Raw genomic sequence first — 18,192 nt, forward strand, 5'->3', positions numbered from 1 at the left:
TGATATGCGTGTGCTTCATGTTTCACCATGCGTTGGATTATGTGTGTACATCACGTTTCACAGTAAATTGTATTATGTGTGTTCAGCAAATTTCAGCATGGATTGTATGTGTTTGACTGTTTGATAGTTATTAGTGATGTCGGAATGAACGTGTTAATCGCATGCGATTGATTTAAAAAGTTTAACACTTAACTTTTTCTTAAACGTGATTAACGCATTTACCGTTAATACAGCATAAACACTTGTTGGGAGGGCGGAACTTTGCAATGCGTCCGCCTGGAGTCATTACACTGACATGTGCATCCCTATCAGAGATTACCGGCAGATTAATATTGTGGATGATGAGAGTTTATGAGATTTAATGCCCATTGCAATGAATACTCAACTTTTGGGGACTAAAGCCATCTTTACACTGCAAAGGTGGCACAGAAGCTGCATCTGAATTGGCAGTTACTTGTATTTTCACAGAGCAGGAATAAATGCAATTACACAGCAGTTACAAATGCATAAAAAAATATTATGAGATGAATATTTTAAATGCAAAATTATGTATATAGAAATATGAAATTAATGAAAATATGAATGAATACTCAACCTATGGAGACTAATTCCTTCAATAAGTCAACTTCCGAATTAGACTTTGAGAAAAGTTTAAATTTAGATGAATTGGTGCTATTTTAGTGCATTCCTGTCTGTGGAAGTTGTTTACATTAAAGTTTATTGAAGTTAAGAAAACTTTTCCCTCCCCACCAACATCAACTCAGTTTAGTCAAATAATATGTGACTTGTATTACACAGAGATACCTAATATTGCCATTATATTCATGCTGTATAACCATACGGAATGGTTCGAACAGACAGAAAGGCTACAGTATCTCAGATAACCACTCTGTACAATTGTAGTGTGCAGAAGAGCATCTCAGAATGAACCTTGAGGTGGATGGGCTACAACAGCAGAACACATCAGGAACTTTATTAGTGTTCCTTATAAAGTGCTCAGTGAGTGTATATTCCTTAATATTAAAATAATATTGTTAAAATATAAAAATACATGTTTTAGTATCAACTTGATACAAGCACTGGTACTGACATCTCTACAAGATGCTAAAAAATATTCGGGGCTTTGCGAAAAAAATGTTTTGTCTTAAGCCCCGGAAGCCCAGCACTTGCACCGCCATGCTGCTCAATGAGGACTTTAAGACATTACAGCATAATTTTCTGTTACAGCATCATTTTCTGTAAAGCTGCTTTCAAACGAGTTGTGTTGTGAAAAGGAGACGCTGAGGGCAAAAACATTATGACTGTTTTGGTGCAAAAACCTTTTCTAACACTATAAGTGGAGCTCAGGGAAAATAATAAAATTATAAAATAAGAGTATGTCATGACCCCTTTAAATGTCCAATACTATAAGCTTTTAGATGTTTTCAGTTCTGAATAACTTGAGGGTAGGCAGCCAATAACAAATACACACACACACACACACACACACGCACACACATACACATTCCTCTACTCTACTTTAAATAACTGGCCTCATTCTCACAGTGAAAAGCACTGAGTTTACTCTGAGTAAACCAGAATGCTTTTTAAAGGGCCTGAGTTTCAATATTGCCCTTTAAAAAAGCCTCACAGCTGCCACCTCTCTCTCAAACATAGACACACTAATCCACACTTGCAATAAGGTTGTATTGTTAATATTAATGTAATTAATATATACTTAAATGAACAATACTTTTAGAGCACTCATTAATCTTGGTTAGTATCAAATTCATAATTTACTAATATATTTGTAAAACTAAAAGTTGTATACAATAATACAGTTAATGCATCACGATATAACATGAACTAACAATGCACAATTGTATTTTCAGAAATAACCTTTAACCAAGATTTATTGTAAAGTGTTCCATCCTTTGTTAAACTCTTTATGTGAGAGTGCATGTGCACAAGAAGAACTTAAGTATGGAATAAAACCGAGGTTGATGACACAGCAACTAATAACCACATCAAATCGTACTTGAATGACCACTGACTCACACTCACAAAGACACAAGGATTGGCGTGTTTCTGGAATGTTTGACTGGATTTCTGACACATTTTCCTCTCTGAAACTGCTCCTTTGTGGCTTTCTGGATTTTCCATGAAGAGCAGCGTGAGTGCAAGAGAGAAATAAAGACTATAAGACAGACTATCTAAAAAATTTTACATATCTAGTTATGTAATATAAATAGCTTTGATTCCTCTTAGCTCTTAATTTTGTGTGCACTACCTAAATCACAGCATACACTGAACATTAAACTATAATAACAAGGGACTAAAGACTAGAAGTACAACTGAATTAAATAAAGCAAAAATATGTCACCAAAATAAGAAAATAATATGTGATGCTTATGTGTAAAAGAGAGGCAGAGTGTGTGTGTTTTTGTGTTTGTGTGTGAATGAGGACAGAAAACGGTGTTGGGTAGCCCTGCTGTGGTGGCTGACATAATTCTGGGCACTCTGTGGCACTGTGGAGAAGTGGACGATGGTTTGGGGTTTACACACCTCTCACCACATGACAGCCCAGAAGCTGGCAGAAAGAGTGGGACACATAAGAGGCAAAGCTTTCACAATACTCAAAAAACATCAGTCTGGAATTCTGAATCTTATAGGAATACTCTAGGTTCAATACAAGTTATGCTCAGTCGACAACATTTGTGCCATAATGTTCAAATACATTTTGACCTGCCCCTACTTTTCTTAAAAAAAAACAAGAAGCAAAAATCTTGATTACAGTGAGGCACTTACAGTGGAAGGTGACTGGGGCCAATCATTAATTGTTAAAATTCTCACTATTTCAAAAGTATTGCCACAAGACATAAACAATATGCGTGTTGGTGTGATAAAATTACTTACTAACATTTTCTGTGTAGTTTTATTTAATTTTAGAACTTTGCTGCCATGATGACATAATGCTACAAAATGATTTAAAAACTTTAAAGCTCAAATAATACACAAGTTTGAAGAATTAGTGTGTGTTTTTATAAAATTAATAAGCTTTGCATTTCTGCCTTCAACCTCAATTTTTGATTAAAGAAAAGGAGAGACAAGTTGAAATAATTTTTTGAGTTAATAAACATTATGCCACAAAAGCTGTCGATTGAGCTTAACTTGTAATGAACCCAGAATATTCCTTTCTTCTAAAAAGTAAATATAGAGAATATAGAGCCAGACCAGTGTCTGTCAAATACTATGAGTCAACATACAAATGTTTCTGAAGTGCCATGATCTTCAAGGCAGTCTTTCATTGCATTCAATGACTGAAACCACAAAGACCAAGTCATAGAAAAATGTAGACTAATATGTGTCAGGCCTTAGGGGCCAGATGTAAAATTCTTCTATTAATGTCAAACTAAATTATTGTATTACAAGAAACCATTATTGTTATGATTATGATTATACAGTTTTAATACAGCCTGAGGGTAACTGGAATGCTAACTTCCACTGAACACAACAGAGATGAACTCTGGACTCTTAAGATCTTTCAAGGCTCAGGTTGCGGCTTGGGCTATTCAAGCACATGAAAATCCTTGTTAGGAGAGCATTATTCCCCACTGGACTCTTACAAGCAGCATACGTTTTAAAGAGACGTAAGGTATTCATATTCAAAAAGACTCTGGGTAGCATTTTATTTATCAAATATAATATATGGGGGGTATCTAAACACATAACATTTTTGATAGATACATGCTCATGCACATATCAGAATCTCTGTGAGATTGAGGAAGAAAGAATAAAAAAAAAGTAATAGAAAGAGCATATTTCTCCCTCTCTCTTTCTGTACAAAGGACAGTTTTAAGCCATTTAACCTCCTGAGACCAGAGCGTAACTGCTGTGTGCATTTTTTGTAACTAACATCCCCTAAGAAATATGCAACAAATAAAAAAATAAATGTTTTAGACCAAATAGTTTTCCTAAACATGTATGTCCACACTGGCTCAAAAACAAACACAAAGACAATGTTAATCTTCATTTAACAAATCAAATAGCTTTCAGCTGTGCTTGATATAATGGCAAGTGTTTTTCTAGTACCAAATTAGCAATTTAGCAAGATTACTCAAGGATAAGCTGTTTGAGTGATGGCTGCTTGAAATGTGGCCTGTCTAGGTTTGATCAAAAATGACTTTTTTCAAATAGTAATGGTGCTGTTTTTTTTACATCAGTAATGTCATGAGTATACTTTGTGATCAGTCGAATGCCACTTTGGTGAATTAAAGTACCAATTTCCTTCCAAAAGAGCAAAAGTTTTACATTATTCTCAATGTGATAATGCACAGTGAATATGATATTTTAAGGAAAATGAGAATACAGTCTACGCACATGGTCATTGTGTTTAACAACATGCCATTTCTTGATAAATCACTAACATTTTTAAATCCAACAGGTTTCAATATAAAAACTTAACAAGGTTTCTTACCAGATGTAGTTTTGTTGGCATTTCAACCAAACACAAACTCTGCTGTGATTGATGGCATGTTGTTTGGTCACATGGCTCATGAAATTATGCGTTGCGTATAGCGAAGCCAATATACAACATCCATGCATGTGGACACAGGTTTGCACAAGGCTAAGGCTTAAAACCATTTGCAAAATCGGTGAGTGTAATTGGTGAGGTTCTATTGTTTTGACCTCATTAACATTTTCTTTTCTCACACTCTCTTTCTCTCTCATGGCATTAAGTAAAGCCATGGAAGCAGGGCCGTAGCTAGTTGGGTGAAAAGTGGTAACGATTCTAGGGGCCCAAATGTCCAGGGGGCCCCACAACATATTCAAAACTGCATTTTTTACTATGTAAGGGGCCCAGAGCAATATACAGTCTGGAGGCCCAGAATTCCTTGTTACGGCCCTGCATGGAAGCATGGGGAAATTTTGAATTATCTCATATAGTGCAAAGGACAGGATATGATGTCATGCTCGAGGGCTTCTGGTTTTAAAAATAATAAATCGCAAATAACAATAGTAATATTACAATTAAATTGTTAAAATATACCATCTACTCAGCAGCTTTGAAATACATTATGTATTCTTTCTATTGAACCAAGAGATCAGTGTGTAAAGGTTTGATCTTCTATTGGTCAAACGTTTTCTCATCATACAAATTCACTTTCATCCACAAATGGAAAGTTACTCGACATGAGCTTGCATTTCTGGGCTACTGATTTCGGACACGTTTGAATGGAAGTGAATGGAGTGTGAATTGTAGTGTGACCACAGTTGTTCTCAGCAGCTTTTGCTTCAGGACCCATTTTTATACTGAACATCAAGTGGTGACCCAACACAGAACAGAAATTGCCTACAAAAAACGTCCTTAATATAATTGAAATGTATTCATATATTTATATGTATATAAATCATTTATTTATATTACCATGAATAATTGTTGAAAAACTCAGCAGGCTTGTCTGCATAGTTTAAAAGTGTTTGGTTTCTAAATATCTCTTGAATTTCTGTGGTTTTATGCTCTTGGCTGCCAATAATTTACTGCACAACACACATCGTGTTTGGCACAAACCATTTTATCCTTGTTGCAAGAGAACCCATATTTAAGGTAGCCTGGCTCATATTTTACCTTGAAGAGTTTTGTTAATGGTTTTTGAGGATGAGCAGATTTCAAGCAACTTGTCCATGTTGGCATCTGCCTATTTTGACTAGTTTCTTCCATGTGAATTTGCACCAAGACACTATGGGCTTTGATGGGACTCACAGTCTTTTAAATGCAGATGATAAACCTATTTATTTTTCTATCCTAACTATGCTTGATTATATTGTTAGCTGTATTTTATTATTTACATTTAGTATTGTTTTTACTTTACTGCCCCTTCAGAACAGACCTGAAACCCATTTTTGTGTCACAACTCACCAGTTGAGAACAACTGAACTAGGAAATATTCATGCAAATTGTGAGTGTTTGTCACGTGTTTACAAGTCAGAAACATCTTGAATTCAGTACTCACTTATGACTTTGAATTTACTTTTAAGCTTCCTACATTGATGCAGTCTCTGTGCACACATTTATTTAAACACTTCCTAAGTTTATGCCGCATTCCAATTCCTAACACTGAGAAGCCAACCAACAACTGCATAAGGTTGATATATTTCACAGTGATATGCGGGATGCTATATTGGGAAATTTTTATTTGTTTTAAGGGACCTATTAAAGCTCTGCTTGGTTTGGATCCATCCATAAGGCGTTTGTGTAGTGCTGATGAGAAATCTACCCTTTTGTAACCCTGTAGAACTTCCTGTTCAGAGCTATATATCACACCATCACTCACGGTTGCTAATTCAACACATCAACTATGACAGAAACTATAACCAGGATTTAACTAAATAAGTCAAATAGATGGATAAGTAAATAGGACTTAGGGAGAGATAAAAATAAAAAAAAAAGACTATTCTAAGTATGAGAGTTATCACATTGCTGTTTAGAAAGTCCCCCATTCCACATTAATATACACTCACTTAATCACACAAACATCTGATGTGTGTGTGTGTGTGTGTGTGTGTGTGTGTGTGTCTCCATCTTCTTTGGACTTCCATAAATGTAGCTTTCACTGAGCTATGAATCTGCTCTCTCTTTTATTTTTACCACATTAATTTATTTTTGGACTCAACTCGCATTCATTTCAAAGCACATGAGAGCAGCAGACAAAATTAGAGAGTAAGAGAGGGCAAAAGTGAGTGAGGGAGGGAGAGAGAGAGAGAGAGAGAGAGAGAGAGAGAGAGAGAGAGAGAGAGAGAGAGAGAGAGAGAGCAAGACAGAAACAGAAAGACAACACCCACAAAATTAACCTGCTGAGAGGGAGAATGACGATGACTATAATGATCAATTTCATCACTAGTCTGATGAAAAACACTGACACACACACACTTGTAGATACTCCTTACCATATCAGCCCCAGACATTCTTTACTTGAAATAACAAACTGGTGCATATAGCTATCCAGAGGGGGATTCCCATCACCAGAAACACACACACACACACAGATTTTTGTCTGTTGACTATGTGTGTGTGTGTGTGAACGTCATCATGGACAAAGAGAATGTACAGTATGTATGTGGGTTTTTAAAAGAAGAATAAGGGAGTGTATGTGTGAGTGTGTTGGTTTTTGTGGATTACAATATTTTTTTTTAGGTTACACACCAGTAATTACGAGGGTATTATGCTATAAATGTGGTTTATGAGGACACCCCTAGTGTCCCTGTAATTCAAATGGCTTAAAAACACAATACAATTTTTTGTTTTGTTTGTTTGTTTTTATTTAAAAATGCCAAAAGGTTTCTGTGAAGGTTAGGTTTAGGGGTAGGAGATAGAATATATAGTTTGTAAAGTATAAAAATCATTATGTCTATCAAAAGGCCTCGTAATGTTTGGAGTATCAATGTGTGCGTGTGTGTGTGTGTGCGCGCATGTGTGTGTGTGCAGGGCTAGAGCAAGGTAATCTGGGACCCCTGCCTGTACATTGCTCTGGGCCCCTTTCCTATTATAAAATACAGTTTAGAAATTGTTGTGGGGCCCCCCTGGACCTTTGGGCCCCTAGAATCTTTACCAACTTTCACCCCACCAGCTAGCCCTGTGTGTGTGTGTGTGTGTGTGGGTGCGCTGCATAGACTTTATGGCACCATGCCTTACCACCACCTCCAATCTGATACAGCTCAGAGTGAGAGCTACCCTTCCAACCAGACAACATGCAGAAACCATTACGAAGAGCGAGTTAGAATATATGAGAGAAGACCATTATGTTTTTTGTACATTTTGTGTGAGAATCACTGAAAATAAGCCCACTGTCACATAGGTAGATTGAATAAAAAAAATGTTTCATAACAAGAGTTGATATTAGAGTAGCAATAACTGTCCAAAAACCTGCTTGATTTTGCTTACCGACTCGGAAGCCATGTGCGGTCAGTGTATCCGCTGACTGGCCGTTTTCCCCGATAAGAGTCGTATTGTTGCCCTGCTCGCAGGTGTCCTGACACTGGCCCTTCAGGCACGTCCGTTTGCAGATGAGAGGCGCGATGACCACTTTGAAGCGCTCGCGAGTGGATGCGCGCTCGGCGCACAGAGCCAGCTGCTGGAGCGCGAACCAGATGAGGAGCAGATGGGAAAGAATCAGCGAGGGCATGCTGGCATCCCTCAATGCCAACGCAGGACAACACAGAGCATTCACGCTACAACCCACGGTATATGCACTTAGAGCCTTGGTAGGTCAGGCAGTCTCTCCAGGCTCGACCGCAGAAGACGTTTCACTGGAAACTTGAGTGGAAAAGTTACGCCAAACTGCCTCGCTTATCCCAGGCAAACCTGACTAGAAAAGTCCTCGCGCAGAAAGTTTTCCTGGTGCCTCCCTGTCCCCTTTTACGTAAACACTGGAAAAACTACGTCCGTTTCGATGTATAAAAATAGAAAAATTATCCGTACCCCAATTTGGGACATTTTCAAAGACCGTTTAAAAAATCGTACATGCGGTGTATGTCAGCTTTTCAGTCGAATAACGTGAAAAACGCTTCTTTTCAATTCATTCCTTAAAACCTGCTCCTCCTTACTTCAGTCGCTGCCTGGCTGGCTCGTATGTGTGCATATCGCAGTTTGGGAAAGTTTAGGAGGAGGAGAGGCAAAGAAAGAGCCAATCCACGGGCAGTCGAACTGGCTCAGGTCCAGAGCAGTAAAGGAGCGGGGCTCCAAAGTGGTTTGGTTTAGATGCTGCTCTTCTTAACCTTATTTACCCTACTCTCACCTATCTGTGCGTGATCTTCCGCTGAGGTCATGGTCAGTAAACACAAGAAACTGCATTGGCGATGACAACTGGGGTGACACAATTTTTACATGATATCCAGCGCGTTTACGTGCTTTAAATGCTAAAACTTGAGCAAGAGTGGGCAACCTAACACAGGAGAGCTCCAAATTATGCATTTTACCTGTCCCACTGACACAAAAGCGTACACTAGTACTAACATAGTACCATATTTCTTTAAAGTATCTTGGAGTACCAGGTTAATCATAGTAATCATGAAGTAGGCCTACATGGTATGACTACTTGATACCATATTTGTGCCATGGTACTGTTTCAGTCCTTTTGTAAGAATACTAACAAAAGATTTCCATGGTTAACAGTTTGCTCACAGCACATTACAGTAATTTTAACTACAATCAAAATTGTGATAACTTGCATGGTATTAGCCACTAGTGACCTAAAAAACATGACTGAAACATTCAGAATCTTTCTCAGCTGTTTGAAGGAAAATCCACAGTAACATATTTTGATTTTACAGAAACTATGGTATTTTAGTACAAACTGGTAACCATCCAATTGTTTTGTAAAGGGGTCAGAATAAAATAGGATAAATTAATCTAGGATTAAAAATAATATTTGCGTTATGGCAGCTATCTGCAAGTTAAACAACTTTTTTTTTTCTAAATTATTAAGAAAACAAGACGCTCCCAGGAGAATATTTCCAGTCATGCCAGTGCAGCTCCTATCTATTTGATTGGAGCTGCACTGGCATGACTGGTCAAGTTAACATATTTAAGATAACATTTAACACAACTAATTAAGATAACAAAAACATATTTCAAATCAGCAATACAATCTGACAATACTGGTATCATAAAATGCAGTGGCGGCTCATGCATTTTAAGTCTTGGCCTTCAGTTTGATTCATGCCATTAAGAAAAAACTGTTTAACAATTAAGACACACTATGCCTATGGACACCATACATTACATCACAGCCAAATAATAATACCAATTGACATTTTTAAAACACATCCCTGCATGAAAGCCAAAACCAACAAGGTCTCTAATAATATTTGCGATCTAAATGTTGCTTGCAATAATTTTTGTTTTGTAAGGTTACATGGTTACTTTTCAAAACTTAAACTGATACTGAATGCTCAAGCAGCCTAATTTACACTTAGAAAACTCCTGATGTTGCTATAACAGTGCAAAAAGCACTTACCAAATTACTTGAAAGGAAAATCAGCCCTCCTTTCCTGTTTACGTCTCAGGTTTTTAAATCCATAAGGATCTCTTTCTCAAAGCCAATAGTGGCAGTGGCAGCCTACTCGTCAGCTAGAGCTTGCGCTCTTTGCTTTCAAATGATGTACATCACTGAAAGCGAGACTGCATCACTCAAGGCCAGCTAGAAGACCTGGACTGGGACATATCTTAAAGACCACACCCACAAGAACAAATAAATCAATCTGATTGGCTGATGAATCTGACAATCTGGCTTTAGATGCCTATTCAATGCAGTGTTGAGGGATTCTGTAGGCTTTACAGGGTGGAGCTCAGACTTACGTGCTGCTTCAGAAGCGCTCGGCTTTGGGCATGTGATTTGTGAACCAGTTGTCATGCTTCGCTTGTGACGCTTGAGCAGAGAGGCAGACGAGGAGATGCGGATCCAAAATGCGGTTAAGACTTTATTAAATAAACAAGTAAACACAAAGGAACAACCCTCAATGGGAAAATAAAACATAAAACTGAAAACTAAACACGATGAACACAAACAGAAAACTCAGACCAGGCTAACAACATACCTCCATTAACAAACAACGACTGACAGAGACTGAACAAACAGACAGGGTTTAAATGCATAAATGTGGGAAAAAGGGGCCAATGAACAAACAGGACTCAAACAAGATAACAAGGAGTTTAACAGAGACCAAAGGCAAATTAACAAGGGCAGGTGAAAACAATGAACAGTGAACACAAGGGAAAACAAGACTGTGGAGCTACAAAAGGGACAAAAATGGTAAACAAAAAGGGCAACAGTGGAACAAGACAGGGTATACATAAGAGCCCCCTCTCAAAGGATCGGCTTCCAGACAATCCTAAAAACCCAAGACAAAAGACAGAAAACCCACAGAGAACAAAATGATGGCACCGGGGGCAGACAGACAGACCAGGGGGGGCACAAGAACAAGGAGGCAGTCCAAGGGGCACAGAGGGCAGGCAGGAAGTCCAAGGGGGCCCACGAGGGGAAATGAGACAGTCCACGGGGGCACAAAGGGAGATGAGACAGTCCATGGGGGCATAAGGGGCAATTAGGCAGTCCACGGGGGCACAAAGGGACAGGTTTAGGAGGCCGGGGTGGTATTGACGGGACAGGTTTAGATGGCCCGGGGGCTGGCCATAAGGCAAGGGCCGGTTCAGGGGGCCTGGGAGGGGGCCGTGGGCCAAGGGCCGGTTCAGGGGACCTGGGAGGGGGCCACAGGACAGAGGCCGGTTTTGGTGGCCTAGGAGATGGCCGTGGGGTAAGGGCCGGTTCAGGGGGCCTGGGAGGAGGAGTGGCCACTGGGGAGGCCGGCGGAGCCAAGGAGGACCTCTGAGGCGGAGGCGAGGGAGGCTCGGGAGGCGAAGCCGAGGGAGGTGATGGCTTAGAAGGCTCAGAAGGCGGAGCTGAGGGAGGCTCAGGAGGCGGATCCGAGGTAGACGGCGCCGTAGGAGGCTTTAGGAGCGGAGACCTGGAAGGTTCTGTGGTCTCTGGAGGCGGAGCCGTCGGAGGCTCGGGAGGCTCGAGAGGCAGAGCCATAGGAGGCTCAGGAGGCTCTGAGGGCGGAGCCGTAGGAGGCGGAGCCGTCGGAGGCTCGGGTGGCTCGAGAGGCAGAGCCATAGGAGGATCGGGAGGCAGAGCCGTAGAAGGCTCAGGAGGCAGAGCCATGGGATGTTCTGGAGGCGGAGCCGTGGGAGGCTCGGGAGCTTCTGGAGGCGGAGCCCTGGAAGAGCTAGGAGACGGGGCTGAGGAAGGCGGAGCCGAGGTTGGCTCAGGAGGCCCAGGAGGCGGAGACCTGGAAGTCTCTGGAGGCGGGGCCGAAGGGGGTGGCGCCGTAGGAGGTTTCAGAGGCGGAGCCCTAGAAGGCTCTGGGGTCTCTGGGAACAGAGCCGTAGGAGGCTCGGGGGGCGGAGCCCTGGAAGGCTCGAGAGGCTTGAGGGGCGGTGCCCTGGAAAGCTCGAGAGGTGGAGCCCTGGGTGGCTCAAGAGGCTTGAGAGGCGGAGCCCTGGGTGGCTCGTGAGGCGGAGCCCTGGGTGGCTCGTGAGGCGGAGCCCTGGGTGGCTCGTGGCGGAGCCCTGGGTGGCTCGTGAGGCCTGGGAGGTGGAGCCCTGGCAGGTTCGAGAGGCTTGAGAGGCGGAGCCCTGGAAAGCTCAGGAAGCCCAGAAGGCGGGGCTCTGGAAAGCCCGGAAGGCGGAGCTCTGGAAAGCCCGGAAGGCGGAGCTCTGGAAAGCCCGGTAACTCGGAAGGCGGGGCTCTGGAAAGCTCGGGTAACTCGGAAGGCGGAGCTCTGGAAAGCTCGGGAGGAGGAGCCCTGGAAGGCTCGAGAGGCACTGGCTCTAGGATGGTCCTGGCTACAGGCGCTGGCTCAGGGACGGTCGAGGCTACAGGCGCTGGCTCAGGGACGGTCGAGGCTACAGGCGCTGGCTCAGGGACGGTCGAGGCTACAGGCGCTGGCTCAGGGACGGTCGAGGCTACAGGCGCTGGCTCAGGGACGGTCGAGGCTACAGGCGCTGGCTCAGGGACCGGTCCGAGGCTACAGGCGCTGGCTCAGGGACGGTCGAGGCTACAGGCGCTGGCTCAGGGACGGTCGAGGCTACAGGCGCTGGCTCAGGGACGGTCGAGGCTACAGGCGCTGGCTCAGGGACGGTCGAGGCTACAGCCGCTGGCTCACTGACCTCTGAGGCGACAGGCACTGGCTGGGTTACCGTGGTATGCGCCAGTTTGGGTTCGCTGGGCGCTGAGAGCAGAGCCAAGAGGGGTTTAGGGCACGGGGCTGCGGCAGACGGAGGCTGGAGAGCAGAGACCTTTCCCCTTCTCCTCTTCCTCCAGGCTGATGCGACTGGCGAAGCTAGGATGCTGTTCCTGGTCAGCGTGGCCTCAGGCTCGCTGGCCGTGGCTGGCGTGGGCGCAGGCTCGCTCACGGTGACAGGCGTAGGCTCTGGCTCGCTCACGGTGACAGGCGTAGGCTCTGGCTCTGGCTCGCTCACGGTGACAGGCGTAGGCTCTGGCTCGCAGACCGGGGCAGGCGTGGGCCGGGAGGCGGAAACCCGTCTTCTTTTCCTCCTCCGAGCGGACGAAGTTGACCATGCTGGCTCATGGATGACGACAGGCGTGGGGGCGAGCTCGCTGACCGGTGGGGCAGATGGAAGAGGACGAGCCAAGGACGACTGGAGGGTCACCGCCGTGGGAGTAGAGGCAGGATCCTCAACCACACCCATAGTAAGCAGCGAGCCGCATACCAGAAGTGTCTCCTCCATGAACTCGCCGAGCGTCCAGCCACGCGTCGTCGAGGGCAACCGCTCCTGGAGTGAACCGGTCAGGCTAGCCTGGAAAAACACCACCAGGGAGGAGTCAGGAAAGTCGGTGGCGCCCGCCAGGTACAGGAAGTCCCTAATGTGATCCTCCACCGGGCGGCTTCCTTGCTTCAGGTCCAGGAGGCGGCAGCTTGCCCGGAGAACCGCTGGATCCATTGTTGGGTCAGTCGTTCTGTTACGCTTGAGCAGAGAGGCAGACGAGGAGATGTGGATCCAAATGCGGTTAAGACTTTATTAAATAAACAAGTAAACACAAAGGAACAACCCTCAATGGGGAAATAAAACATAAAACTGAAAACTAAACACGATGAACACAAACAGAAAACTCAGGCAGGGAACACAGACCAGGCTAACAACATACCTCCATTAACAAACAACGACTGACAGAGACTGAACAAACAGACAGGGTTTAAATACATAAATGTGGGAAAAAGGGGCCAATGAACAAACAGGACTCAAACAAGATAACAAGGAGTTTAACAGAGACCAAAGGCAAATTAACAAGGGCAGGTGAAAACAATGAACAGTGAACACGAGGGCAAACAAGACTGTGGAGCTACAAAAGGGACAAAAGTGAAAACTAAGGAGTACAAAAGTGACAAAAATGGTAAACAAAAAGGGCAACAGTGGAACAAGACAGGGTATACATAACAGCTTGTAAGCATCAAGAAATACATTCTGATTGGATAAACTATTCAGTATTTGCTATTCGTTTTTAGATGAATTAAGGGTGGAAAGTGATTGAAAATAAGCAAAAAGGTGTATGAGAATGAGAATATTTATTAGACATGTTAGGCCGGCAGGGAAGGCTTTTATTACTGATCAAATGTGATTCTTTACCTCATATTACGCTAAAAAATGCAATTTTCCCGGCTTGTATATCTAATGATATACAAGACTTGATTGACAGGTGTTGTCTGTGTCTAAAAGATGATTGGCTCTTTTTCCTGTAAGAAGGGACTTCCTTTCAACATCCATTAACAGTTGGGTGCTAGAGGTGTTCCGATTTCTCCCATTCATTTTAATAGAAGTGGCCCGTCTCTGCTAAATAATCTCTGGTTGAGTCACTTCCTTAAAGAAAGGTAAGAATGTTTGCTTTAAGTCACTAAGGAAATGACTGCATGAGAGAGTTCCTCACACACACACACACACACACACAGAGAGAGAGAGAGAGAGAGAGAGAGAGAGAGAAAGAGAGAGCGAGAGAGAGAGAGAGAGAGAGAGAGCGAGAGAGAGAGAGAGAGAGAGTTCACAGGCAGATCTTACATTTTTGGCTACATAGAGGCATGCAGCACCGAAACCCAAGCCACGCACAGTTTCTCAAATACATGAATTTCTATGCTAAAATACATCCATACACAGTTGAACCAGAGAACTACCACATGACCACAAAAAACAAACTGTTGCTCTCAATGCCAGCCTTCATTTTTGCTAACACACACACACACATAGTAAATGACTACACATTCGCTGACATAAAAATTTTAAAAATGAGTTTCCTTACAAACAGATGTCCTTGAACATTCTGGTGCAATTTAACTTCACAGAAACCAGAATTCATGTAATTTGTCAACAGGGTTATGTGTTTATTGGCTACATCTAGAGGAAAAAACATTAAAGGGATAGTTCACCTAAAAATGAAGATTCTCTCATAATTTAATCACCCTCATGCAACCCCAGATCTGTATAACTTTCTTTTTTTTCTGCTTAACAAAAAGAAAGACTATAAATCTCCACGTTCACTTTTGTTTTTTGTGATTCGCGTTCTATGTGCACATCGCCACCTACTGCGAGGGAGGAGAATTTATAGCAAAAAAAGATTTAAATATTGATCTGTTTTTCACCCACACCTTTCAAATCGCTTCTGATGACATGGATTAAACTACTGAAGTCACAAGGATTACTTTTATGCTGCTTTAATATGCTTTTTGAACCTTCAAAGTTCTGGCCACTATTCTCTTGCATTGTATGGTCCTACAGAGCTGAAATATTTGTGTTCAGCAGAAGAAAGAAAGTCATACACATATGGGATGACATAAGGTTGAGTAAAATTTTTTAATTTATGGGTGAACATTCCCTTTAAAAACCAAAGCTACATATCCAGGTATATTTGCTTATGACAATATATTAAACTAAATGTATTTAAATAATTCTACATTGACAAAATTCATGACCCTCATCAAGTGAGTTTAAAGAAGCTTTTAAGATGACTAAGGTAAAAATGGGAACAGAGAGCCAAGGATCTAAAGTTCATAGTGCAACAATTATAGCACCACAGACATGATCCCTAAATGTGATATTAAACCTGCTCTCCACCGCATTGAGAGCAAGACTGTGGTCTGGAGACAGGGTGGGGGCTCAAAGACTGCATGGTCTTGACTTATGTCACAGAGACTGTAATCATGGCTGAGGGGTTACATGAGTCATTTTGAAATCAAGAAGGGAAGGGAGTTCTGGTCTGAGACAAAACTGAACAGTGACATTTTTCAGTGGAATGCCTTGAAAGTTACAGGAATTGTCAGAAAACAATTAAAAAAGTGGGGCAGTAAAAACTTCCGGTAACGACCGTCCACACATTCACTGGCTTCCTCTATCCTCTGCGCTTCTGCCTTCATCACTTCTCACCGGAGTTTAAGCTACACCCTATGTCAATTCAAATTGAATCTCTCGTGAACGCATGGATGGCTGTTACTGGAAGCCAGTGATTATAGTTTATAAAGTTATAAATATGGATATTTTTCTTACAAGAAACGCATTGCTTCGATTCAGGCCTTTATTAAACCCCTGGAGCTGTATGGATTACTTTTTTGATGGATTGATGCACTTTCTTGGGCTTCAAAATCTAAGGTACCATTCAATCCCATTATAAAGCATGGAAGAGCCAGGATATTTTTTTTATTGTATTTGGCACATAGAAGAAAGTCATATACACCTAGGATGGCTTGAGGGTGAGTAAATCATGGGATCATTTTCATTTTTGGGTGAACAAACCCTATAAAGCTTATTCTCTGGAAGGTTAAATTCTATTGTGAAGTCACACAATATTGACACCTAAACTTTTAAAATATCTTTCCACTTAAATTCCATTACTTATTCTGTTACCCAATGTTGCATTATTAACCCTTAAAGGTATTATTAAAGCATGTTTAACACTTAAGTTCACCCAAAAATGTAAATTCTTTCATAATTTAATCACTCTCATGCCACCCCAGATTTGTATGACTTTCTTTCTTTTCCTGAACACAAACAAAGATTTTTAGAAGAATATCTCAACTCTGTAGGTCCATACAGTGCAAGTGAATGGGTACCAAAACTTTGAACCTTCAAAAGCACATAAAGACAATTTAAAAGTAATCCATATGACTCCAGTGGTTTACTCCATGTCTTCAGAAGCAATATAATAGGTGTGGGTGAGAAAAGTTATTTTTACTATCAATCTCCACTTTCACATTCTTCTTCTAGTGTTTTTTTTTTCTTCTTTTTTTTTCATTTAGAATTTGTGGGTGAACTATCCCTTTAAAGAGCCAACAGCCTCAGTCACCATTCACTGCCAATGCATATTTTTTCACACAATGAAAGTGAATGTTAACTGAGAACATTCTGCCTAATATCTCTTTTTGTGTTCTATGGAAAAATGAAAGTAATTTGGGATTAATTGGAACACAAGGATGAGTAAATGATGACACAATTGTATTTTTTGGGTGAACTATTCCTTTCAGGGGAGGGACATAAACACTAATGATAAGTTAAATTGTCCTTTTGAATATTACAGTATTTATATAAATTTAGCATTTCTGTATTTTTTCATAGATTGTTAATTCAAAAGAAACAAAGTTTCCTCTGTTTTTGTATCCAATGAGTCAAACTATCTGCATCTGACCCTAGCATAACATCTGAGTAAACAAACATAAAGGAAAGACTATTCCCACAACTAAAGACTATTAAGTATGGCGTGCCAGAAGGCTCAAAAATAAGACTAATGACTTGCCGAGAAAAGCCACTCAGCTACTGAAAGCAACTATCACTGATAGAACGACGCTGACTACTGAGAAGCCGGCAGTGCATCTGGGTTGGCCACTCACTCTCCTCACCCAGCGGAGGACTCACTCTCCTCACACAGCGGAGGACTCACTCTCCTCACACAGCGGAGGACTCACTCTCCTCACACAGCGGAGGACTCACTCTCCTCACATAGGTGGCGATGCACTCTCCTCTCCCAGTGAATGAAATGAATGGTTGACAATCCAAGAAACATTTAAAATAAACCAAATATCAGTTATTTGTACAAAAAAAAAAACATTATTTTCAATAAATCTAAATCCCCCTCATTCCAGTATGTTAAGCAACTAAATTAAAGTTGGTATACAAGTTTATATTACATATAGCAATATGACTAGGGTAACATAGCTGTACCAATTATACAATAAAGAAGCTAAGGCTTCTTTTTGCACAAGTGTAATAAAATGAGCATAAATGCACACTTGAAAATGAACGAGGGGGAAAAAAAAAACAGTCTTAACTTGCCAATATGATTCACAGCATTTTGTTTTCATGCAAAAAAAAAAAACACTACTACTGCAGCTTTCTGGACCATTTTTTAGTTTCCAATCAACTATATAGTTTTAAAGGGATAGTTCACCCAAAAATGAACATTCTGTCATCATTCACTCACCCTCATGTCATGTCATGTCAAACCGGTATGTCTTTCTTTCTTCTGTGGATATCTTGAAGAATGTTCTTTGTCCATTCAATTACAGTCAGTGGGGTCCAAAACATTTTTCTTCAAAATATCAAACATATAAAACATTCTTCAAAATATATTTTGTGTTTTGCAGAAGACAAGTTGT

At 41.5% G+C, this 18,192-nt stretch overlaps 1 protein-coding gene across 2 annotated transcripts in view; it reads right to left on the minus strand.

The window, feature by feature from the left end:
- LOC127625798 (latent-transforming growth factor beta-binding protein 3-like) overlaps positions 1-8,618 on the minus strand; it is a 66,059-nt gene extending 57,441 nt beyond the window's left edge. For both annotated transcript variants that reach the window (XM_052101169.1, XM_052101159.1), the window contains exon 1: positions 7,922-8,618. In XM_052101169.1, the coding sequence (XP_051957129.1) occupies positions 7,922-8,162 (241 nt within the window). In that variant the 5' untranslated portion in view covers positions 8,163-8,618. The remainder of the gene's footprint in view (positions 1-7,921) is intronic.
- Between the last annotated feature and the right edge of the window lie 9,574 nt (positions 8,619-18,192).

Source organism: Xyrauchen texanus, chromosome 3 (genome assembly GCF_025860055.1).
Source record: "Xyrauchen texanus isolate HMW12.3.18 chromosome 3, RBS_HiC_50CHRs, whole genome shotgun sequence".
In the NCBI taxonomy this organism is placed as follows: domain Eukaryota; kingdom Metazoa; phylum Chordata; class Actinopteri; order Cypriniformes; family Catostomidae; genus Xyrauchen; species Xyrauchen texanus.